Source organism: Dermochelys coriacea, chromosome 11 (genome assembly GCF_009764565.3).
Source record: "Dermochelys coriacea isolate rDerCor1 chromosome 11, rDerCor1.pri.v4, whole genome shotgun sequence".
In the NCBI taxonomy this organism is placed as follows: domain Eukaryota; kingdom Metazoa; phylum Chordata; order Testudines; family Dermochelyidae; genus Dermochelys; species Dermochelys coriacea.
In genome coordinates, this window is record NC_050078.2 from 32,004,937 (window position 1) to 32,031,532 (window position 26,596).

The 26,596-nt window shown below is 42.3% G+C and overlaps 1 protein-coding gene across 6 annotated transcripts in view; it reads right to left on the reverse strand.

Moving 5' to 3' along the window:
* The window catches only part of ACVR1 (activin A receptor type 1), a 113,905-nt gene that overhangs the window by 9,525 nt on the left and 77,784 nt on the right, over positions 1-26,596 (reverse strand). For 4 of the 6 annotated variants that reach the window (XM_038421801.2, XM_043505142.1, XM_043505143.1 and 1 more), the window contains 6 exons: positions 25,613-25,876; positions 24,874-25,091; positions 18,396-18,495; positions 15,316-15,462; positions 9,887-10,162; positions 4,136-4,333 (listed from right to left, as the gene is read on the reverse strand). In XM_038421801.2, coding sequence (XP_038277729.1) covers positions 4,136-4,333; positions 9,887-10,162; positions 15,316-15,462; positions 18,396-18,495; positions 24,874-25,091; positions 25,613-25,876 — 1,203 coding nt within the window. The remainder of the gene's footprint in view (positions 1-4,135; positions 4,334-9,886; positions 10,163-15,315; positions 15,463-18,395; positions 18,496-24,873; positions 25,092-25,612; positions 25,877-26,596) is intronic. The other 2 variants (XM_043505146.1, XM_043505145.1) reach the window with 1 other exon arrangement.

The window sequence follows — 26,596 nt, forward strand, 5'->3', positions numbered from 1 at the left end:
TTCCTGTTGAAGAATTGCCTTGAGAGTGGTCCCTGAAGGGGAACAGGAAGGGTGTTTGCAGGGAGGGAAGGAGATGAACTCTATGGAGTATCCCTAATGGATGGTTAGGTCTTGGAAATTATGCATCATGATTAGCTCCCAGTTGCAGGCAAAACAGTGAGATAGCCTCCAAAAAGGTGACAGAAGGGGCAGGTGGCATCAGAGATGTTTTAGTCGAGACCCACTCACCATCAAAAGTGGCTCCTAACCGCAGGCTGGGAACAGGCTGCAGTAGTAGAGGGGGATGAAAAGCAGAACCTCCGAGTCTTCTGTCTATTGCAAAAAGGCCCCAGAGGATGCTAATAGCAGAATGCACAACAAGTAGGAGGTGGAGGTGGTCTTGATTTAAAGGCCTGCCTTCTTGTTTGTCCTTGAGACCCATGTGCAGATCCCCAGAGAGCAGAGGGAAGATCTTGAGTTGAGTCCTTTAACAAGTGGAGAGTCTCATCCGTCTTCTCATTAAAGAGGATGGACTCAAAGGGAAAATCTTGGATAGTATTCTCCACCTCCCTGGGGAAGCCCAAGGATTGCAACCATGAATCCCTCCTCATCACAATACCAATGGCCACGGTTCTGGATGCTGCATCTGCTGCAGCCTGAAGAACTGTTTTTGCCACCAGCTTGCCCTCCTCTAGAAGGGAGAAAAACTTGGCTCTGTCCTCACAGGAAAGTTTGTTCTAAAAAGCCGCCAGCCTAGAGTAGTTAATCATACCTGGCTAGCAGGGCCTGGTAATTGGTCATGCAGAATCACAAGCCCACAGAGATGATCTTTCTCCCCAGGAGGGCCAGACTCTTGGAGCCCTGGTCTGATGGGGTGGTCGTTAGGTATTGAGACCTATATGTTCCATAGCAGCCTGTACCACCAGGGAGTTGGGTGGGAGAACAGGAATTCAGCTCCTTTTGCCAAAATGAAATAGCACTTCTCAGCCATTTTAGGTGTGTGTGGGGGGTGGGGGTGGAAAAGAGCACGCAGGATGCTGGGGGATGTGCCAGACCAATCTCATTGGTTTCAAGATGGCCTTGTTAACTGGGAGAGCCATCTTACTGGAGCCTGAGGCTGCAGAATGCCCAACAGGCGATAATGAGTCTGGAGACCACTGGCCGCTCTTTGTAGTAAGTCCTGTTATTGCTTATGGAAATGGAGACATCGGTACCTGTGGTTCTGGCATAGCATCTTCCTCCACCTCACACACCAATGGAACTGGTTGTTGGTGCATGGAAGAAGACTGGAAAGACTCCTAGGTGGGTGCTGGACATCTGGTATAGTGATCCCATGGTCCCCAACAGGGCCAGAAAGAGGGGCCAACTGTTTGAAGGGGACCCCATGGTATGGTGAACTATTGCTCCCAAGGGAGGCAGTGCTCATAAGGGTAGCAACCATAAGTTCTTGATCGCCTGTCCAGGCTTAGGTCTCTGTGACGATGAAAGAGGGACCAGCTCATCAGATTTGTCCAAATCCAAAAACTGATCCTTCTGTAATGTCAGAGCCATCAGTACCGGGGTAATCCTGCCTAATGGTTGTAAGAAAGACTGCTCCTGGGACAACAAAGCAATATAGTCTTCTGGTATAGTAACGTATAATGTATCAGGAGGGCCGAACCAGAGAAGAGGGGAGACTGCGGGTGAGGGAGGAAGATATCCTCTGGTGCTATATAGGTCTCTGTGCACCCCATGTGCAGGGTGTTCTGATGGTTGGCACCAACGGAACCAGTACACCCCCAGTCGTGGGGTGTTCGTCAGGCGGCTGTATCACTATCGCAGAGTCTGAAGCTACACTTGTGGAAGGGACTGGAGAACAACGGCCCTCGTGCTTCAGAACTCAAATCACCAACGGAACAGAATCCTTCTCCCTACGCACCTAACCCTCCACCCTGATGAGTTTTTTTGGCAGAATCAGTTCTTTAGGGTCTGTGTGAATGGGCTCAGGGAAGGAGTGTGTTTCTTACAGAAAGTCCTCCATAGGGATCTGTCCTTGTGCCCATGAGAGTGTCCCTTACTCTTATGAGAAGCCTTGGAGAGAGTGTCTTTGGGCTTAGACACCGAGGGCTCCACTCCTAAGCACATTCACAGAGGGGCGCTGCTCGTTTGAGGCGGCTGATGTACAAGGGGGTCTTCCTGGGCCAGATCAGAAAGGGGCTTTAGAGCCTTCTCCATCAAGTCTAAGGTGAAACTCATGAGCTGTTTGAGTTCTTGGTGGAAATGAGCAACAAATGCTGCATATCACTGAAACATGTGTCTCACCTAGACAGTAGGGACACAGCTGGTATTAATTCCTTTTCTGTGAGTGATTAAGGCAGGAGATACAGTTTTGAAGATGGGGAGTCTGGGCATGGTTCCTGACTATGGGGAAGGCATCTCCAGCCTGGGGAAAACTACACTAACCTAATGAACTATTTACAATCTTATTTACAAGTTTTCTGAAAGGATGACACTGGATTCCGACTCAGACCATGCAGTGGTAATAAGGAACTGAGAGGGTGTTGACCCACACTACTACTTATATCCTCAACTCGGGAGCAAGAGGAGATCTAATGCACATGTATGGGACAAAGGACATTGCTTGTTAAAGTCTCCAGACTCAGGAGTATGGTGTCCATGAGTACACAAACGTGTAATGCACAGAGGGACCGACACTTGAACAAACTTCTCACAGCTAGCTAAAAAGAGTTCCATATTTAGTTGAAACTATAAATGTCTTAATTGAAAACTGGTATGAAAAATTTCATTGTGCGATAGGCGGACAGTTTCGAGACAAAATATTGTGCAATGTAAAGATATACAGGCACTCAATTAACTACCACCAGTCCTGTTAACCATAGCTATGAATGGCATCAGTCAGTTATACTGATGTACACATTTTGTTCTTATCTTAGTTTCCCTTGTGGTCTTGGGTTGGGTTACCTATTGCACAGTTGGTTAAACCACCACCTATCCAATAGAACTCTTATTAGGACAACTGGTAATTAGGTTTCCATTCCACAGTGCTTATTGTTTAGAAAGAAAAATATGCAATTTCAGATAGAGTTCAGAATCTAAATCTCAACACAAGCTCATTGTTACAGATCAAATTTCAAGGCACTCAAGTGACAAATTGCAACCCTGAGTTTCCAAGTATTGAGAAATAATCTCTCAATCTTTTTGACTCCCTTTTTTAAAAGTTCACCAATAAAATAGTAACCAAAAAACCCGATGATAATTTTATATCCACACAAAGAATTTGTTCACAACAATTTCTTCAGTAATATTTTTTCACTTCTCTATTTAACCATTCCTTGTAACTACCTCAACTCAACTTACCGGAGAGAACACATACCTTACTTCTAAGGCAGTGGTTCTCAACCTATTTACCACTGTGGGCTGCATATGCAGCTCTGTTAGGTGGGCCACATCCACACACTAGATATACTACCTGTATGGCCCTTAGGAGGTCACATGGGCAGTAGCTGTGTGCTGATTGGGCCACAAGAAGCCCACAGGGAACAAGTTGAGAACCACTGCTATAAGGCCACAACCACATCACTTCATGGTTCAAAAGCCAGCTCTTGAGACACCAAAGCAATCCCTGCTTTATTCTTTAAGAGTGCAATGTGTTTAGCTTGATATATAGTATGCATACCCCAGAACACATATCACTTCCCTTCTCTATATTCTCCTTTGGGTTCCCTAGAAGTTCTCACTTAAATACCTCAAGGAACTAAACACGTTTGAATGGGCTCCAGCATGGGAAGCAGAGTAGAGTTATCCTCTCAGGACATCAGAACACCTCTCGGCATTAACATTTCAGTATAATAGTTAAAATCAGAAATAAACCATCTTCAATTTGGAATTCAACAAGGGTTGCTTTTCACCATATCCCATCCGAAGTTAGCAAAAGCACTTTGCACATCAGATATGAGACAACACAAGTCCTTCAAAGTGGGTGAGAGTTCAGCCTAAGCATCTAGAATACGAACACTTCAGAGGTACAGTATTTTCACGTTGCCCACTTAGTTCAACAGGAAAGTGTGCACAAGAATGGCAGATGCTTTTGCTGTTTCCTTACCTCTCTTGGAAAAGCAGAGGTATGAGTCCTAAAATGAAATCCTCAAATACTCACCATTGCTAACCATACGTCTAGCTACTTCCCAGAGGACTAGTCCAAAAGCCCAGATGTCAACCCTTTTATAAGAGTCAAAGCAGTCCACTTGAATGGTTTCATCTAAGACTTCAGGTGCCATGTAGCGCTTGGTACCCACACGGGGGTTGTTCCCCACATCCAACTGATTAGTGCTTTGGGAATGCATAACTGCAAGACCTGAAACAAAGAAAGAGCTGCTGTTAAATCATTTTAAAAAAACCAAAAACACACACAGGAGTAGCACATGCAGTTAGAAACTTGAACTGTATACAAAAGTTGGTACATATTCCAAGGACCACAGAGGTTTCTTAAAAACAAGCAATAGACAGGGTTCAATTGTCCAAAGAGCAGCTGTGTCAGCTCCAAACTAGCTGCCAAATATCAAAAACAGCCTGTTTGGCCATAGACTTAGACCAACTATCTCTTACAAGATTACTATTAACATGTGTATTGCACTGTTATAAAATTTTGTCATTCCAGGGATTAAGTGTTTGACAGCACTGGATGTCACCGTTACTCTCTACACGTATAACCAGGCAGCCAGAAATCTTATTTAAAAAGAAAACAAATTCTACCCTGAGTCCAAATGTATTTATGGAACTTTTGAGTAGGTGGATACATCGAAACTGTGGGGGAAGAGAGATTTCTTTGCAGGAGAGAGAAAAAGATACTGCATGACCAATATGTATACTGGAGTAAAAAATAAAGCTGAAAAACAGCAACACAGATGTAGGTCAGAAAGTAATCATCAAAGGGCCCTGAGATGAGAACCAAAACCACTCAACCTGGTTTATGCTGATCTCCAAACATTTAAGTAGAAAACATTATGTGAAAGACTAAATTATAGTAAATTTGGAAACACACAACCCATTTTACCATGGTAAACAGGCAGTCACTCCAAAGTAAACAGTGACAGGTGCAGGACAGCATTAAGCAATAAAACAGAAGACAGACTCTTCCTGACTCCCTTACCAAATTCTGCAAGAGCAACATCTCCTACTTAAATTTAACACAAGCTTATTTAAGACAACTTGATAACACTTTAACTGCAGACCCATGGAAGATTAAGACACAGGATTACTGGATTCCTGAATATTCCTTCAAAACACAGTCTCTTTTCCACAGTAACAAGGATTTGGAAAAAACATTTTTCTGCTGTTTAAGTGCACTTCCAATCAATTTGGAGTTCCTACAAGAACTTGCACAGAACTAGAAATGTGCAATCTGCTAACCCCTTCATTGGCTAAGGAAGATAATACACTAAGTCTTTTAATCAGATAAATGCACCTCCAGTCCTTAAGTATACATTCCCCCTTTCAGATAGAAAGACAAATTTTAGAGAAATTTTCCTGGCAAACTTTGAACATGTCAGTACTTGGGGGGAATTTGCTGATATGATCATAATATCCAAATTGGACAAAAAACACAGGTTTCTCTTATACTAGATTCAGTAGAATGACAGGTCAAGGGCTTAGGACTCACGTTAGTGTTTTTCTACACTACAAAATGAGAGAGTGTTGCAACCAGATCCTGAATATGATGGTCTCTGTACTGTAGCTGGTATTTAGAGACCAGATGTTTCACCCTTTTAAGCATACTTGCCTTCCACTTCAAGAAACCTAGGTGAACCCAAGTGCTATGCAGGGTATCAATTACTGCAGACTACTGATTTTGACAGGAAACATTTAAGGGAAAGATGGAAAGAGCTGGAAGTGAGGCAGCTTCTCTGTTTTGGACTAGAAAAAAAGTCTTATTTTACATCACTATTGGATCATTAATGGCTTCCATACAGATATTCCATACTAAACTTTGCTTGAGTAGTTATGTTACAACCTCCTCAATTTTCTTTGCATTTTTGCATCTTCTCTAGGAAGGTCAGTACTTGTTTCAGAACAGTCACATTCACTACACTATTTTGTGTCCTGTACTATATGTAAGTCTTCTGCTCTCTTCTACAAAGCTATTACAATGATTCGTTGTGTACGTGGATTGCTTTATAGTTCTCCCAAACTAACTACAAACTACAATTTTCCTAAATTCAGTAACTTGAATACAGACATTCATTAAAGTGAAGCCACCACATATATACTTGGGTTTCTTTATTAAAAAGGGGATTATCTATACAGAAAGCATGAGGCTTTTTGCCACAATTGTAAAAAACTTGCAAGCTAGGCATTGCATTACCTAGTTCCAAAACATTCAAAGCTTTGATTTCAAAGGACTTTCCTCCCTAAACTTCTAGTTCATGTCCAGCCTAGATTAGTAGCAACTGAAACTTGTTACCATCAAATTGCCATTTGGCAATGAATTTATTAGTTCCCCATCATAGAATCATAGAATATCAGGGTTGGAAGGGACCCCAGAAGGTCATCTAGTCCAACCCCCTGCTCAAAGCAGGACCAAGTCCCAGTTAAATCATCCCAGCCAGGGCTTTGTCAAGCCTGACCTTAAAAACCTCTAAGGAAGGAGATTCTACCACCTCCCTAGGTAACGCATTCCAGTGTTTCACCACCCTCTTAGTGAAAAAGTTTTTCCTAATATCCAATCTAAACCTCCCCCATTGCAACTTGAGACCATTACTCCTCGTTCTGTCATCTGCTACCATTGAGAACAGTCTAGAGCCATCCTCTTTGAAACCCCCTTTCAGGTAGTTGAAAGCAGCTATCAAATCCCCCCCAAATCATCCAGATCTTAGAGGACAGGCATAACCAGCAGAAAATGAGCACTCTTGAAGACACTTTCATCAGAAAAGATAAGGACTGAACAACAATGAAGAAGTGATCCTGCCAGTGACACCAATGTAGGGAAGACTGCACAGATATTGTCTCTGCTACAACTGTTCTATAAACAGAGCTGCTCAGCTTTGAGACAGTTTTCAGAGTTTTTCAGTCACACTGAAAAATGAGAGCGAGGGGGTGTGTGTACACATGTTCACGTACACAATTTTTACTCCTGGGAAAATTCTGTTCAACTGCGGCATGCAGAAAAGTGTCCGCCCCTCACGAAGAATCCCTTTGCTTCCTTGCAGAAAATGGTTTCTGTGGGGAAGCAAAGGGAAGCTGCACCAGTACTCACTCACTCCTCCCCAGCAGCTCAGACTGTTCAGGCAGCAGGGGGAAAGAGGTAAAATCACAGAGCGGCTGGGTTAGATCAAGCCCCAGAAAACGTCCCCAGCTGAAGGAAGTTTGCAGCATTTTGGGGTGGGGGGGGGGAGAGAAAGGTGTTTTGGCTGCATGGGAGTTGGGCAGACAGCGGGAGCAGCTCCCTGTACAGTGACACCCCCCTCCCCAAACCCCCTCCGTATCAGGAGCCCCCTGCACTCACAGGCCCCCATTAAACCCCCGCCCTGCTGAGCCTCACTCCTGGCATCAGGAGCCCCCCATACTCAGACCTCCACCACATTGAGCCCCAACCAGCTGCACCTTAACCCCCCGCACCACCATCCACCTACTGAGCCCTAACCACCTTCACCATGCCTCCCCTTGCAGGATCCTATTCCCCCTGCACCCAGACCCCCACACCAAACTCCTGAGCATCCAGATTCCCCTCTGCACCCAGACCCCCACACCAGGCTGCCCACATCCAGACTGCACCACACAGAACCATGGTACTTTTGAGGGATTTCTGCACCAAAAATAAAAATAAATAAAATAAATACATACATACATACATACATACATAAAAGACATTTAAATTCTGCCAAGTTCTGCATATTTTAATTGCCAAAACAACACTATATAATCATACCATTTTCAATTATTTGCGGACAAGTATTTTGAAATAAATTACCAAAATAATGGAAAATGGGGTGATGATATTGTGTTTATTTTGGCAATTAGAATATGCAGAACTTTGCAGAGTTTTAAAATATTGTGCACAGAATATTTTAAAATTTTGGCACAAAATTCCCTCAAGAGCAAATTTTTCTTTTAGTTTATACAATTAAGGAATTTCTTAACTGGATGCACTGGCAGATCCAGAGCAGTGCCTTGGATTGTAATACAATGCATAACCACCTGGTTCTTAAACTGCACTTCTCTAGCCATCAGAAGCTACACTTCACTATAGTTCTATTTACACACACTGTTGCTAAAAAGGTAGGCACAGAAAGACATCAGTGGTGGAAAGGAGAGAAATGAAAGAAAAAAGAAAAATCAGATCAGAAGAAAATGAAGACAGGCCAACCATGCACAAAAGGACTCAATACAACCTGTAGAGGAAACAGCTGTTTTGGTTAATCCCCATTAGAGATAATGAAGGAAGAAGAGTGCTCCATAAATAGGTGGCCAAGATTTTCATATTCAAAAAGGTAATTTATTGTCCGCACTGGCAAAGTTAGTAGAACAGCAGCAAATGCTTCTGCTCCTATCTGTTTAACATACACCCCTCCACTGGACCACTGAGGTCTCCAGATACCACTGCAAAAAGGTTTCAATTCACTTCTGTGGTGCTGACTCAATAGTGAAATAAATGCTGCCCCCTTCTGGTGATGATTAAGTATTAGCTTAAAAATGCATCCAATGAAGTGAGCTGTTGCTCACGAAAGCTTATGCTCAAATAAATTTATTAGTCTCTAAGGTGCCACAAGTACTCCTTTTCTTTTAGCTTAAAAATGAACTCTACGAAACAGATTTTAAAGATGTGTATTATTTATTTCACTAAATAAAATTATCCATTTCCTGTTTGAGATTCCCTCTGTGGACTCTGAGGAGCTGTCCCCCTCAGCAGAGATACAGCTAGGTTGTTACTTATTATGGGAGCACCTGCATTTATGCTGAACACCATTTACGTGAGATACGGTCAGATCTCAATGTGTATCACAGTCATAAGACCCAGTGAAGTTAATGGGAATTATGCACAAAGAAAATCTCAGAATTAAGTCTCACAATGTTTTTAAATCCAGCCAATTATTTTCTTACATTCAACATGCCTTAAAACAACTAGTCCACCACTTTTTTCTTCCCTTTGCACAGATAACAGAAGTATTGCGCCACAATGCCTTGTACATTAACCAGTCATGTTGCTTTAATCATCCCTCTGCATCCCCCGGCCTAGAAATTGCTATTTAATTTTTTTCAAAAATACAAGTAACTCAATAAAAGCTTGGTTCTGTGCTTACTATCAATAGCGAAAGTCCCACTGACTTCAGGGATTGCTGGATCAGGCCTATAGGTGCCAGGGAGTTAAGTGTTATATTTTGTACAATAAGTTTTACAGGCAAAAATTTAGTAGGGTTTTAAGATTTAAGTAAAAGCATTTGGAACAATAAGTGCATTATTAGTAAGAACCCAGTTCAACCCAACTCCCATTGACTCCAAATCAGAGTTGGATCAAGCCCTAAATTGTCCCCCTTCCCTTTTGAAACGGAAGAATGGAAAAAGTTCATTAATTTAAAATTTAGAGAGGAAAAAAAGTTAATTGGATCCTAACTATTATCCATAAAGCCTCTAAAATGCTATAGACTAGACATTATTAAGGAAACTGTGAAGTGTTATTTATTGATGAAGCCTGCTCTGAGAACGATTCAAAATGTAACATCTGTTTCTGAAATCAGAAGTGGTACTAAGTTTATTCAACTGGAACAACAGGATAGTACCTTGTAAGTGCCCCCTAGTGGCTGCCCTAACTTCAAAGAAAGTTACGAATAACTCAAAGTACCTTAAAATTTATCTACTATATTTGGTTAGTTATGGAACATGCAGTTTGTGTTGTTTGGAAACTGAAACTCACCTAAATCTGCTATGCAGCACTGCCCATTTTTTTTAACAAGGATATTTTTACTCTTCAAGTCTCGATGGGAAATGGCAGGCTTCCCCTGGGTCCCAAATATCTCTATGTGCAAGTGTGCAAGGCCACTGGCTATGGACAGGACTATTCGTAGGCAGCTGACAGTGTCTAGCGTAGTGAGCTGTAGATAGTCGTACAGAGATCCCATTTCATGATAGTGTGTAATTAACCACAACTGGGTGCTAGAGTTTCTAGAAGTCATATCTGATGCAATAAAACCTGAGAGGAGAAAAGCAAAAAGACAACAAAATTAGAATACACAAGAATGTGTACACAAGAATGTAGAATACTACATCAAGAGGTAAAATATCATCAACTTATAATTTAAAACTGAACTGAAATAAAATCATACTTGTGAAAGGCCACTGTGGAGATGATAAATACTAAAATGAGGGAGCAGTCTTAAATTACATAAAATGCAACTAAAATGTATTCACAAAAATGCATCATACCTTCATTTGAATGACTACAACAAGATAAAATTGCAAGTTACATGTCAAAACCAAACAAGCTTTTTAACAACTAAAATCCACAGTTTAAAATTTCATGTTTAACAATTTCCTTTATTTGATGTTGGCTAATTAAGCAAATCAGTTTTAAATAGGAATTAAACTAAGTGTTTCCCAATAATTAAAATAAAATAACTCAGTATTTGCCTTCTACTGTAATCAAAACCAAGTCACTATTCAGAATTAGTTTTGGCACTCTAAATAAAAAGTGAATACTCTTAGCTCTAGCCACCTTGAACTCAATTAAAAAAATATACAATACATGCTCACCCCTGAAAAGCAGCCATAATCGAACAAACCAACTGATACCACATTCCACTTCAAAGCCCCATCATTCACTCTATATTCTAAACTTTCCCCAAATGCTTGCGAGAACAGGCAAGCCCTGCAAAATGCATTCGAGGTCCAATGATTTGAGCTATTTTGGGTCACAGAGTGAGGAATGAAACCAAAATTGAGTGGCCTGCCAACAACTTCCTTCACTTAAAGGGAAGGGAGCTCCAGTTTGAGCATGGCTGCAACTCCAACAGTGTGGCATTGAGAGACAAGCAGTCCCTCAAATAGGCAGGTCACAGGCCATCTAAATCTTTTTTAGTCAAAAACAACACACTCTACTTGAGGCCAACAAGCAGCCAGAGCAGATCACAGAAAATGGGTGTTCCAGGTGAGCTATTGTGCTCAGTAAGCAATGTGACAAAGTTCCTTTTCTGCCTTGGTGGGTCCTGCTCTTATTGGCGGATTTTCTCGCCACAGAGGTTCACGGCAGCCCTCAATTTGGCCGCTTTTGTGGCTCAAATCTGCCGTTCACTCAGTTAGCCTCATCGCTGGCCAGCATGGGGAAAAGAACAACAATCCCCGCAGTCTCTGCTGATCCACCTAGGGGATCGGGGAACAGACCAGAGAACTTCCCCTCTGGTGGAACCCACAGTCCAGGTCAACTCCTCTGATATCAAGTAGGGAGTTGGGGGATGGAGGTTTGGGGGAACCCGGGCCCGCCCTCTACTCCGGGTTCCAGCCCAGGGCCCTGTGGATTGCAGCTGTCTACAGTGGCTCCTGTAACGGCTGCGTGACAGCTACAACTCCCTGGGCTACTTCCCCACGGCTTCCTCCCAACACTTTCTTTATTCTCACCACAGGACCTTCCTCCTGATGCCTCGTAATGCTTGTACTTCTCAGTCTTCCAATCATACGCCTTCTCACTCTCAGCTTCTTGTGCCTCTTGCTCCCAGCTCCTCGCACGCAAACCACAAACTGAAGTGAGCTCATTTTAAAAACCCAGGTGCCCTGATTAGCCTGCCTTAAATGATTCTAGCAGCTTCTTGATTGGCTGCAGGTGTTCTAATCAGCCTGTCTGTCTTAATTGTTTCCAGAAAGTTCCTGATTGTTCTGGAATCTTCCATTACCTTATCCAGAGAAAAGGGACCTACTTAAGCTGGGGCTAATATATCTGCCTTCTATCATCCCTAGCAAGAAACTGCGCAACAAGATAGCTGGGTATGTCACCCATCTGATGAAGCGTATTCAAAGGGGGCCTGTCACAGGTATCTCCGTCAAACTGCAGGAAGAGAAGAGAGAGAGGAAGGATAACTATGTCCCAGAGGTCTCTGCCCTTGACCAGGAGATCACTGAAGTTGACTCAGATAAGGAAATGCTAAAGCTGTTGGACTTTGGCAGTCTGTCCAACCTGCAGGTCACGCAGTCCATTATGGGAATGAACTTCAAAACACCAAGAGGAGCTATCTGAATCCATTGCTGTGCTGTCACTTTTCAAATAAACGTGGGAAACAAAAACAAACCAAAAAAAAAAAAAAATCACTCTCCTGTAGCCCTCTGGCAGGACCCTGTCACAGCAAGCAGTCATATTTTGCATCAGTTTAACAGTCAGATTTAAGATGTAGCCCCATGTAGAGTGCTGCAATACCCTAATTTGAATGACAAAGGCATTAACACGAGTGAAATCCCTCCGAAAAGAAAAAAACACACCTTTCTGGCCAAGTATATGGGGGGGGGGGGCGCGGAGGAGCAAGCCGAGAGTAATAACAACTACTTTAGACTCTGTGAGAAACTGTTGGTCTAATCAATCACGAGCACATAGTAGCCAGGGAGTACACTCTCAAATCAAGATATTTCCTTCAAGCTACCATCACCACCTTGGCTTCAGTGTCGTCTGGGCTAAGCATCAAACAGCTTGATCTCCAGTTCCTGGAAATGCCACTTGGGAATTGCTGAAGCAAAACAAATTAGAAGATCCACCCTGAGGCCGCATCAAGCTGCTCTAGGCACCAAACCCAAGATACTCTAAATTGCATCCACAGGATCAGTGGACAAAAGAAGGTGGCCGATTGCCAAGTGGAATTTAGCAAGGCCTAGCCGAGCATCTTTAGTCAGATCACTTTTCCCCCCCACCAAACACTGGATGACAACAGCTATTATGCCAGGTACCTCAGAGGTAGAGCGAGGTGGAAAGACAGCTACTAACTATGCCTGGATTTCTTGATCCTTTCTAGAAAGTAAATTGAGAACAATTTATTTTGTAAACAGAGAACCAAGACTCCCAGAGATGTCCTAGATCAAAATCAAACCCAAGATCCAGAGGTGAAAGAGATGGAGCTGCTCTTGTATTTACTATACAGTCTACAAACTAGTGACCTGAATAGTTTTGCTCAAAGCAATAGAAGTTTGTTTCTATTCACTTGGGAATAAAGTTGTTTCTTTTAAATAAAAGCCCACTGGGGTAAACCACAGGGCACACCCAAACAAAAAAATGCACTTCCCACTCTTCCCCCCACATACACTTTTCCCTTTAAAATTCTGATTTTTGTAAATATGATATTTGACATTGTGCCTAAAAATAATAATAATAAAAAAAAATCCAAGGAAAAACCAGCAAATTTCACAGTAATCTGGAAAGACTGACATGATTTTACTCAGTCAAACAGCGGAACATTGGGAAAGGGTAATATTTCAGCCAGCTCAGTATACTCTCAGGAAGAAAAGCTCAAGAATTATCATTTCTGGAGGCCACAATATTATTTTTGTAACAGCAGAGGAAACTGTTTCAGGAAACATTTGACAAACATCTTGGAGGCTGATCCATGGACCCAGAGGGGCATTCTCTAACAGGAAAGAAACAAGAAAGAGCCTTCATAAAATACTTTAAAGTGAGACAGGTTATGGGTAAGGTAAAGTCACTAAGCAGTAAACAGACTACTGCTTTTCATTTTTCAGAATGATGCACCAGTAAAAAGAGAGAGACTAGGGAAGAAAAAGTACTACCTAAACTTACCAACTGCAACTGTAGTTCAATACACGCAAGTGTAACAAAATTGGAGAAGAAAAAGCATTTTCTTAGGCTTTTAGCTCCAGAGAGTGTGTTGCAACAGGTATAGTTGACAGAGAAAGTGATACAAGGTCTCAGTATTTAATATCATTAGGAAAGAATAGGTACATATTTATATACAGGAAAAATGGGCTATTTCATAAAGGACAACTCTAATTAAAGTCTGACTTTAAAGCAGATTTATTAAGCTTCATACAACACAAGATCTCTACAAAAAAAGTTAAGAGCATGAAAGGAAAACTAACAACTCAGAGGTCAGAAGCTGTTTCACAGCAATGGACAGAAGGATATAAAACATCTGATCATGTGCCAGAGCTTGAACCAAAAAGACTGGAGTTTCTCAAATACACATGAGGAGGGAAGATAGTAGCAATAGCAGGAAAATCAGCAAGGAAATGGAAGTGAAGCTGATTGTCAGGCCATGGCAAGTAGCCCGTTTGCATCTGTAATCCTAAAACCAGAGAAGTTTTAGCATGTATTAAGGTGCAAAGGTAGGAACATTTTATTTAAGTGAGCAAGGAGAGGTAGAACCAATCTGTCACAATCAGCTTCATTAGTGTGGTACACTGATCTCTCATGATATAACCAGACCAGCTCATGATCTCCTCCCTGCATTAGTGCAAGCTCTTGAAATATTTTGTGTTGCTGACACCAGAGTTTGTAGGCTTAGTAAATGTTAATTTAAAATGCCATTTACACCAAGAATATAAAAGGTATTTTTAAGAACTGGTAAATCCCAATTACCTCACCCCTGACATACTTTACCCAGACACCACGAAAATATTTCCTAATGTTTGGTTCTATATCTTCGTAGAAACGTCTTTTTCCTTACACAGGCAACTCATTTCTGTGTCCTCCATGAATTCTAAAGAAATCCTTATACTCAAATCTAATAAGCACATGTAAGTATGCAACAGTAAAAACAAACAGACTTTTTCCTCTCTTTCTTCCTACCCCATTACGTCTACGTAAATTAAAACGACATTGGGCCTAGATCCAATACAACGACATTGGGCAGCTGTCTCCAAACTCTCAAAATGATCTGGTTCTCCCCTTTGGTCACACTGCAGTGAGTGAGTGAGTGAGTGAGTGTGTGTGTGTGTGTGTGTGTAAGTAAAAAACTCAACACCCCCCCCCTCCGGGAATAGCGACCCGGAGGGGGGGGAGAAATGTGAGTCTCTCACACGCCCTCCCACAGGCTGAGGGAGTACTACAGACCCAGGCTGCACACCTCCGTTCTTTTTCCTGACAGCAATCAGCTGATAGCCACATTGCCTGCTTCTCACTAGCTTGTTTTTGCAATGACTCTCTGATCATGGGCCTTTGATTTCAAGGATCAGACTATAAATCCCTCCCTTATTCCCAGATGGAGGTCTCTCCTCCATTTTCCTAAAAGCATGTACCAAACCCTGGATACTGAGGGGCACTTAGAAAATTGAGGAGCACACAACATTACTGTTCACAATTAACGCAGTTTCCTAGCGTCCCTGCTTCAGTATAATGAGTGCAATTGTTCTACTTACCTAAAATATTTTCATGCCGCAGTAACACAGTGTTGTACAATTCAGTTTCCCTGAACCAGGATTTTTCATCTCGTGAAGAAAAGATCTTCACAGCAACATTTTCTCCTTGCCACTGACCTCTCCAGACCTCTCCATATCGGCCTTTTCCTGACAAAAAGCGAAACAGGCGATTTTGACCAACATTCTTCATTAGTGTCAATGAATTACAAGTTAGCATAAATAGATCTCAAGTCAATCCAGTCTAAATAAAACAATTTTGAAAGGTAACAAGATGCACTGCCTGCAGCTCCTTGCTCTCTCTGAAATGCTACTTTAACAAATTAAATACACAAGCCTACATTAAACATAAAGACTGCAAAGGTAAACACACACACCCCAATCCATAACTAGGATGCCTATGCACTTCAGCAATACAAACAAATAAATAAATCCCTGCTGAGGGCCAGGCCCGCCCACCCTCCCTTCCCCTCTATTTCAGGGACTCCCAGCAACTCCACCCACCCATGTGCTCATGCCTTGGTCTCTGTGTCCCGCATCCCATTGTTCCCATTCTCCACCCTCCAACATGACAGGGGATGTGGGCCCCCATATTCCTCTCCCAATCCCTCCCCTGGGTCTCCACTTTGCCTTCCCATCTCCATTATTTCTACACCTCTGTGTCCCAGCCCCACCAAATCTCCATTCCCCCAACTCTAGGTCCCTGTTTCCATGTCCACCCAGTCAGCTCCTCACCCCTCTGGGTCCTTGCTTCCCCAGTCACCACCAGTCTCTAGTATTGAATGTAGAGATTGGCCCACATTGTCTGCTCACGACAATGTATTAGCAGTAGAGTGCCACACAGCAGAGCCCAAATGGTAGAATGTTCTGATAGTTATAGTTTTCACTACTGTATAGTGATTTATATGATCGAAGTAAGTCAGCCGCAATTTCAGTGCAATGTATTGCTGCCCAGCGTTCAAGGGTTTGGGGGGGAGGATTTGGCACTTCGATTCAACAACAGGTGTAAAGAGATACGAGACCCGTGTGACAGCACTGCCACATCAGTAAGGGATTTCCTGCCTATGGGCTTTCACTAGCAGTGCTATTTAGCCTTCCTTTCTAAACACTGCCAACTTGAGCAAACTTAAGAGCAGGCTCAGTTCCAAACACACACAGGACGTGACTATCTGCAGACCAGAGACCATGTAAGATCATCATGTGTATCCTAACACTCCTGGTTAATACAAACTGAAGAAAAAAAAGCCTCACATGTGCTTTTGACACAAGTGTGAATATTTGTCACTACTCAATACATACCATAACAGACAGACAGACAGCAGCACTAATATCATTAAGGCTAATCAACACACTCATACTGATTTAAGTGTTTTGGCTGGGGTATGATTTTTCCTTTATTTTTCTTGAAAGAAAAAACAAAAATTAGTACAACTACCAGTGTGTTCCAGAGAAGTAAGCTATACTGACAAAAGCACATTTTGTATTGGTGCAACTATATCCACACTAGGGAGTTTGTAACTTCTTTCAAGCAAACAGATAAAGAGCTGTACAAAATCCTGTGTTATACCAGCAGACTTATGGTAGCAGACGAGATAACTGATTGATGCTGGAGGCCTGTAGCTAGCCTTTCTTGAGTTCCATGAGGAACACACCTAGGACATCATCAATGGATCTCCACTGGGCAGTTATAGAACACGAAGGTCCAAAATGGCTGTGGATAACTGAACTTACTCTCCCCAGCCTGAGCCAATGAGCACAGAAATAGAAGAAAGGACCCAGTAACTATTACCAACATAGGAAAATGACCTTATATTCTTGCTCTAATAAAGTAAGATCTAAACAAAAAGGTGGAGGAAAGATTCATTCAGAGATTCATAGAAGTTAAGGCCAAAAGAGGACATTGTGAACATCTCATCTGACCTACTGCATAGACAGGCCACCCAATTTCCTGGTTTCTTTCTTTGCAAGAGAGGAAAAAAAAAAAGGCACATGGATTTATTTCCTTTTCCTAGTGTTTAAAAATAAAAACATTAAGTCACTTTATGGAAAGAGAATTTTTTTCTTCTCCAACTTGTTATTTTAAAAGGATATAATTGCTTATGTCTTGAGTTAAAATGCAAAAACATCGTAGAGGTAAATGTTTTCCAACAATGAAAAAAAAAAAAAATCTTGTTACCTTCCTTCAAAAAGAAGAGTGCTGGGTGGCAAGAAGGGAGGGTTCTGAGTTTCTACAGAGAATTCGTTCCCAGGTGTCTACTTGTCGCCAACATGCTTCAGGTCCAACTGACCGCCATATTTGGGGTTGGGAAGGAATTTTCCACAGAGCGTCAGATTGGCAGCGGCCCTGGGGGTTTTCATCTTCCTGTGCAGCATGGGTCATTTGCAGGTTTAAGCTAGTGTAAATGATGGACTCTCTGTAATTTGAAGTCTTTAAATTATGATTTGAGGACTTCAGTAACTTAGCCAGAGGTTATGGGTCTGTTACAGGACTGGATGGTTGAGGTTCTGTGGCCTTCAATATGCAGTAGGTCAGACTAGATGGTCCCTTCTCACCATACAGTCTATGAGTCTAAAGAAAATCTTCACAATACCTGTAATACTGCACCTGGGTACACTATAATTACATTACATTCTCATGCAATGTGTTTTTACCCCTTAACTATAATTCAGATAACCCCCCGAGTAAGCAGTATTCTTCATATCTAGATGCTTTCAAACACCATATATTCATATTTTAAAAAAGGATTTAAACGTCCTCTTCAAATCTAGCTTATTTGGCTTGTTTTGCTGATCACTTTGAAAGCTATATTTGACCTCTCTCCTTTCTAGCTTTAGCTGATAGAGCTATGTAGATGTTGGACCACAAAGCACACACTATGCAAAAGGTGAAAGTATCTTTCATCAAACTTTTCCAAAAAAATTTCATCCACTGGCAGAAGCATGGAGAACTCCAATTAATAGAAGTTATTTGAAAACATTTTGAGTACTGAGAAGAGAAAGAGGCTGTTCGAATGGAAGTTAGAGCTCAACCTCAAGTGGTTCCAGGACTTGATATTAGATATACAAACAAGAATTTTACTAACCTACACACTCTAAGAGAGTAATTTGACGAGCCACTGTTCTTTGTACCAGGAAAGGAAGACCAGAGCCACTTCCAGATGTACAGGAATGGTCCAATAAGTCCTATTTAAAAGGGGAGAGGGAACATTTGAGAAACAAAGTAGGTAGACTTTTTATCCAAATACAATGTACATGTTCCCACTTGTTCACACAATATTGATCTTAAGGATTATTAGGGTAGCACCCTAAAACCAGATTAGCATCAGGACCACATTGTGCTAGACACGGTGCAAATAGGCAGACACCCTGCCCTGAGGAGTTTACAGTCTTAGACCACAAGCTATAAATAGAGGATGGGGAAAAAAAATACAAGTTTTACATATACAGTCATTTTCTATTGCAACCCACTGTCAGAAGTTTTCTTCAGACAATGCAAGAGAAAAGAGGCCTCTCAAGTCTGTTCCTACTTTTTAGTTAGCAATTGTACCTGCCACAACACCATTTTCCTCCAAATATTTTTTTTTCTAATGAAAAAGTGATTGCCATTTACTGCTCCTACAACTTCCCTTGGGAGTTTGTTTGCTGAATGGTGGCTACTCTGTAATGAAATTCTACCTAAATTATTTTAACATTCTGCGCTTCCTTTGCTTAGCTTGTGCCCCCTCAATCCTACATTTGTCGATCTCAAATGACCTTATATCCGCTTTACTCCCTGTGTTAGAACTTTCTATGCCTCACAGGAGGATTTCCTTCCAAATGATAAAGGCTTCATTTCTTTGACCTTTCCAAATTTAAGACCCTTCAACTCCCTATATGATTATGGGAAAGTAAAAATACAGTTACAGACTAACACTGTTACCACTCTGAATCAGCAAAAAGAACGAGAAGTACTTGTGGCACCTTAGAGACCAATAAATTTGTTAGTCTCTAAGGTGCCACAAGTACTCCTCATTCTTTTTGCTAAAAATACAGTGTTTACCTTTTAAAAATCTACATAAGCTTTTGCTTTACCTTTTCAAATTGCAGTACTAGCATATTCTTTTCATAAAAGGTTACCAGAATTGCACACGGCTGTAAATGTGGCCTTGCTAATCACAGAGACAGGAGTTTGCCCCAACTAATAGTTGATACATCACCATTTTAAAACAATAAAAAATAAAAATTTGCTTTAAGAATCCCTAAAGGGAATCTTACATTTTTAAAGAGATCTTTAGAACTTAAAACTTTTCATTTACCAGTCAAAACTAAAGAAAGATTAAATTTCAATAGAAATGAAAAACCTGAAAGAGGAAAACATACACCTGCTGTAGAAGTTTCTTTTCTTCCATCCTTCCAAGACCTGGTCCACATTCAGATTTTGTACCGGTTTAACTTTCAGTTCAGGAGTTGATTTTTTGTTGAAATAGTTACACACTTTCTTAGTGTAGCTGCAGTTATACCAGTATAATCCTTCCCATATAGGAATAAGCTATCCTTTCTTCTAGAAAAACTGAGTCCATGCTAGGGGGCTGCACCACTAACTATGAGGTATAGTTAGAGCTGTACAACTTGTGAGAGTAGATAAATCAAGCTCTAGCACAAAGGCGCCAAGTTCAACAAAACCGTTCCTATTCAACAAAGCACTTAAAAACACATTGAAGGCCTACTAATTTTAAATGGAATTTAAGCCACAGGGGCCAAAGCAAGCACCAAAGTTGTTCTTGCACATTAAAACCCAAGATCTGTTTGTTATTAAAAACCTGTGAGTATTCCACAGGGTGGCAGCACTTGAACATTCCAAAATGAGACTTTTTGAATGTCACTTTTCTAAGTAAACTACACTTTAAAAAAAAAAAAAAAAAATAGGGATGGGATCCAGGGGAGCGACTGCATTTTTTGTTGTCAACAAAAGCTCACATGCTCAAAACCTATTACTAGCCCATCTGCCACACCACTATTTATTTATGTAAAACACACACAAGGAACAGAATTAGTCTTCTAGAAAACAGCATGTGATCCACAAGTGCCGACTTTCCAAAGTGCCGGAGGTGCTCAACCCCCAGCTCTGCACTAGGCCCCGCCCCCACTCCACTCCCTCACCAAAGGCCTCACCCCACCTCTTCCCACCCAATTCTGGCCCCTCCCCCAAGCATGCCGCATCATTGCTCCTCCCCGCTTCCTCCCAGAGTCTCTTGTGTGCCATGAAACAGCTGATCACGGCCAGCGGGAGGCATGGAGAGGGAGGGGGAGGTGCTGATCTGTGGGGCCCCCGGAGGGAGTTGATGGGGAGCTGTCAGTGAATGCTCAGCACCTAAGTTCCCTCTAAGCTGCACGGCTGCCTATTAAGCCCAGGGGCTCAAGGCTGCGGTGAGGAGAAATGCCTCTCCCCCTGCATGGACCTGCCCCGGCCGTGAAAGAGCCCCTTCTCCCCCCACTGTCCCCAGCACGGACCTACCCTGGACCTGCCGCAGCCCGGCCCAGGCCTGCCAGAGCTGCAGGAGAGGAGAGCCCCTCCCTCAGCCCAACCAGGCTGGAGCTGCTGCAGCCAGGGAGAGGTGTCTTTCCCACGGCCCCGAGCTGCTGTGGTGAAAGAGAGAGGGCTAGAGGGAGTCCTCTCCCCACTGCAGCTGGGGGCAGCCTGCACCCCCAAACCCCTCATCCCCCAGCCCCATCCCAGAGTCCACAGCCCCACCCTCTGCCCCAGCCCTGAGCCACCTCCCACACCCTGAACCTGTCATCCCCAGCCCCACCCCAAAGCCCGCACACCCAGCCAGAGCCCTCACCACCACCACCCCAGCCCTGAACCCCCTCCCACAATCCAAACCCCTTGGTCCCATCCCCACACATGCATTTTGTTATGTCCACCAATACGAAGGGGATATGTGGCGCAACAAAATTCATTCCACACCTGGATGTAAAAATGTAGAGGGAACACTGCTCAGCACCCACCATTTTCTTACCTCCACGTGGATGCTCCAGCCCCGGAGCACTCACTGAGTCTGTGCCTATGATGTGATCAGGTTATTAAAAGACAATAATAATTAGGGTTGGAAGGATTAGATAAGCGGTTCTCAAACTGTGGTTGGGGACCCCAAAGTGGGTCACAAACCCATTTTAATGGGGTGGCCTGGGCTGGCGTTAGACTTGCTGGGACCCTGGGACCCTTGGGCATTTGCTTTGCCCCCCCCCCAACTCCCTTCACCTGGGGCAGTGGGACTTGGGTGGGCTCAATCTTCAGTCCCCCCTCCTGGGGTTGTGTAGTAATTTTCTGTCAGAAAGGGGTCGTGGTGCAAAGAAATTTGAGAACCCCTGTATTAGATTAATTGATGTCAGTAAACATTGACTTTAACACACACACACGACAAAAATTCATCAATAATAGTAGAAACTTACATATAGGCAAAGAAAGAAAAAAGCTACTTAAGCATTGGAGTCAAAATTCAGTGATTTAGACTTTTGAATTAGGCTCTGTAAATGGACTAGAGAGCGAACAGTAAAAATAGGTATGATTTGCTGATTTAAGGATTATTTACTTTGTATATTTTGACACGATATTGACAATCTGTGCTTTAACATTTTATAAAGCTTTAACTTTTTGAATCTCAACACCTACCGTCAAATAATTGTCTGACCCTCCCTTCCAATAACTGCCTATAACTATGACAATTTTAATGCTTTAAAATGAACACCAATATTATCAGTTTAAATTATTAAAAATTGAATTCTGCCAAACCTAATATATACACACAAGGGGGCTGAATAAAAGTTGCATAGGACAATCTTCACTCTGGCATTTCCTAAGTTCTGAAGTGCTGGACTTCTCGACCTTGACATTCTTTTAATTTAGGAAATTATATTCATAAAAAAATCTAAATATAAAAAAATTAATTTGATCATGTAGAGCCATACTGACCCCCCTATGGGCCAAGTGCAAGGTTGGGCTCAGTTGATCCATAGTTATTCCACTTGAGCTAACTGATACTTGGTAGCAGTAGGAGACTATTAGCTTCTATTTGGACCTGCCATTAGAGGGAGATGGAAACACTCTGCCAGTGGATTTCACACCTATTTGTGAGACAAAAAACAAATATGGAGACTCAGGAACAACAGGTTTCATTCCAGGTTCTGTTGGGGAGGGTTCTCTAGTTTATAGAGCTTTCTGGCCCTTATCCTCCCTTTTCTCCACAGATCCCATCCTCTTCCCCACCCCAGTTCTTATCTCCCACCTCACTGCCTTCTACTCCCATTTGCTCCTATCTCTGGGCTTGTCTACACTTACATTTTATAATGCTCTAACTTGGTGGCTCCAGGGTGTAAAAATCACCCCCGAGCGCAGCAAGTCTGAGCGCTTTAAAACACTAGTATAGACAGGCTCCGAGCCGCACTCCCAGTGCTAAGAGCTAATCCCCTCACAGAGGTGGATTACCAGGAGCGCTGGGAGAGTTCTCTCCTGACACTCGCACTGCAAAGTGCTGCCACGAGAGCGCTCCTGCGACAGCGCTTTGAAGTTTCCAGTGCAGCCATGCCCTCTGTCTCCTATGCCAGCTCCTGACTCAGGGGTGGGTGTGAGGAGGGGAGGGCAGGGGAGAGGACAGAACAGGTACCAAGAATGGCCACTAGATGTGGTTTTTACAGGGCAGAGCTGAAGCGGAGCATTATGGGGAAGCTTCCACTGCCACTGCTTGTGCCACACCTGTTCTACAGCTAGGCAAACTTTAATAAGTTTGTCTTGAGTATTCAAGCTACAGAACAGGAGACAAGTTTAGCTCTTCCTCTCAACAAGCTCTAGATCAGCTGCTCCCCCTCAGCCTCTCGCTCAACACTGAGCCATTCTGAGATATAGACCAGATTCGCTCCTGCACTAGGATGCCCTCCAGATTTTTGCTACCTACTCCTAACTTGGTTCTGTGCTGCAGGGTAGAGACAAGGTAGGGATGCCTGACAGTAAAAAGAGGCAGGATTGGCTCTTTGGGTTCTAATCTGCTCCTCTTCCCAATCAAGGAATCTTCCTGACAATGGTGCCACTTGGTGGTCACCTCATAAACCTCGGAAAATGTTTAACCACGTAACAACTTTCCCAAAGGTCAGGTTTCTGAGTCCATCAACTCAGCACCAATCCACAAAAACAGGTTGTAGAAGCATCTCACTTTATAATCTCCAACTTGTTTAAATGCAAGCATCATTTCACAGCTCCCCAAGTAGGGATTTCCACACTTGACCATTCCCAAGCATCTTTGCTTTACTAAACCCAACAACTAGGCCTGCATGGTATCCACCAACTTTCAGGCAAAGAGATGTGGTCACAAATTCTTGAAGCAGTCAGCAATGCTCCAATATTTGGTGACGGGACACTTTTTAAAAAAAAAGCATACAACCACCAACCTATTTCTCTCCACCTGCAAAAGCCAAGTGCCCATCTTCTGCCAGTCCAGGGAGAAAAGCCAAACAGAGTAGGTCTCCCAAAACACAGAAAGGAAATACTAGGTCGAAGTACATATTAATCTTAATATTCTGGTGTTCTTCAGCTGTTTCCTCTCTCAAGTCATTCTTTAAACCTTTCCATAGCTTTTAACACTCAGGTTGTAATGGCAACACCGAGGAAAAGTTAGTTTGTTTGTTACCTTGTAATACATGTAAAAAGCCTAAGATTTTTTTTTTAAAATCAGAAAAAGTGATTTATCTCCTTTGTATTTATCTTTACAAGTTTCAAGTATATCAACTCTTGTCTTCCCAGTTGTGGGCACTCTCTCAAGATTCAAGCTGTTGGCGTTGTTTGAATATTTAAACAGAAAGAACTTTCCAAATGAGGTGGGTGTTTATTTTTTGTATTCATTTTTGTCAACATTTACTCAGTCTCCTCTTAAACAAAAAACAAAGCAGGATTAAAATTAACCTGCTTACCACAAAGTCCCCCCTCTCTCCCATTTACTTAGGTTTCAGCCTCTTTTTTTTTTTGATTGGAGAAAAGATATCTTACTCATTCTCCAGTTACCCAGAAATTCTTCAGCAAACATAGGGGAGACCAGATGTGAAATTCCTATATAAATATGATTGTGGAGCCATTAAAAAAAATCCCCACTCAACTATCTTTCAAGACAGTTTACATCATGGACACAAATGCATATTTGCCCTTCTCATGTGAAGCTTAAAGGTACAACACCCTTGTAAGGCAACCTGAGTTACTCTCCTGTCACATCACATCTACACTAGAAAGGTTTGTTGGTATTGCTATACCAGCAAACTCTCCTGGTGTAGATGCAAATTATACCAGCAAAAAAGTTCTCATTCCAGTTCGCTGAGAAAAATATTCTATACCAGCCAAAGCTCTTTTATCCCAGTGTAACTGTATACACACACACACAGACTTTTGCTGATATAGAAATGTCGCTCCCCTGTCTAGCCCCCCAAAAATAACCCCTCCAACATTGCTATACCAGCACAAGTTTCTAGTGTAGACATGACCAGAGAAAGGAATTGAGACAGAGGTTAAGCAATTCCTACCATATACAAAAGATTACTTACTGCCAATGTACTGTCTCCAACATTTGATGCAATGAGTCCTTCAATTGTGCCATACTCTGCATCCCTAGCATTGAGCCTTTCCATGTGGTTTTGCTGTATTTTTCGAATAATCAGCACAGCTAACGTTGAAAATATTATCAGCATGATCACCGGAGCCAGTATAACAATGACTAGCATTTCCATGCTGTAACCCACAGCTTCTCCCTGGAGGGTTTGCCCTTAGTAAGAAAACAGGAAAGAGAAAGGAGGTTAAGAACTCCCAAAGATAGTAGTTTAAAGACAAAAGAAATTATGCTTACATTTTCATTTGTAGTCAACTGAACTAAATATCATTCACAGGACAGTCAATGCTACTTCATATAAGTTTACATTCACAGCCCACCGCCACCAGTACCACCACCAAATCTTTTATGGCAATCCCATCCATGGTAAAATCCAGTCAAGTTTTTGAAATTCAGAATCACAGCTGGCTTCAGAGAGCTTTCTCAAAGTCAGTAACCCAGAGTCAAAACGTACTGTTTTGTGCACTTTAGTCCCCAATATTCAGCAGCAATCAGTGACACTCTGATCATGCAGCTTGCAGATCCCAACCACACCCATTTTCAGTCCCCTCTGGTTCAAGTGGGGGGAAAAGACTTATGCCCAAACCTTAGTTTGCACTAGGTGAAAACAACATTAACAGGCAAATGCCCGACTTGAGACTTATTATAAAATAGCTATTTTAAAATTAACCTTTCACCTTTAGTAGGCAATTGTGCTGTGATATTCATGTTGCACAAATATCCCTGACAGCACTCGACAGCTTGGTCAGGAGATGGGGGTGTTTTGCATGTCATTTTCCCCTGTTCATAGACTTGGAAGCAGCCTTTCTGGTAAACTTTAGTGCCATCATTTATGCTCAGGGAGGCAAAGCACTGCTGGCCCTGGCAGCGATCTCCATTCCCACAGGACACGCCTTCACACACACACTCGTAGTGGACCATATTTAGCTTCGGCTCATCATCTGCAGAGGGGAGAATTGAGGGGACATCAGCATAGGCTCTTATTTCATTTCAGTTACATGGAGAAGATATAGCATCTACTGAATTAAACAACAGCTAACTCGCTTTCTGTTTAAGAAGGAAGTCGTCTGAATATAAATTAGTGCTAGTCACACTAAGTGGGACCTAAAGATGTCAAGACGCAATTTATTAAGATGCCCATTTATGAGCAACTAGTTTGTACCTGCATTTCCACTTCAGAGCACCCCATTTGCACAAATACCCATTTTTAATCTCCAAATATATATTTTTCACAGCCTGCAGGAGGTACATACATAGCTGAAAGTCACAACTTAGATAGGAGCTTTTAGATTTGGACCTTGAATCATCAGTGTACAAAGAGAAAAAGCGAGGGAGGTGGCGAAGAAGATGGGATCATTAGAAACTGATCAAACCATGCCATCTCGTTCTGCTTTCCTTCTTACGTTGTTTATAAAACTTCTCCCTCACTTATTTAAAATGATAGAGAAAATCCCTATATGTTCAAGAGTCTCACTTAAAAGAGAAAAAAAAAAGTTACCGTATAAACATGGAGGCCCATGATCTCATCCTTACAGAGTCACTTTCCAGAATTGCCCTTTAAAATCCAGCAGTGCTGGAATGCTGCTCCTGTTCACTCCAGTCATTGGCCATCCAAGGAAAGACAACACTCAAGTCTAGGTAGTTATTTAAAAAAAAGATAC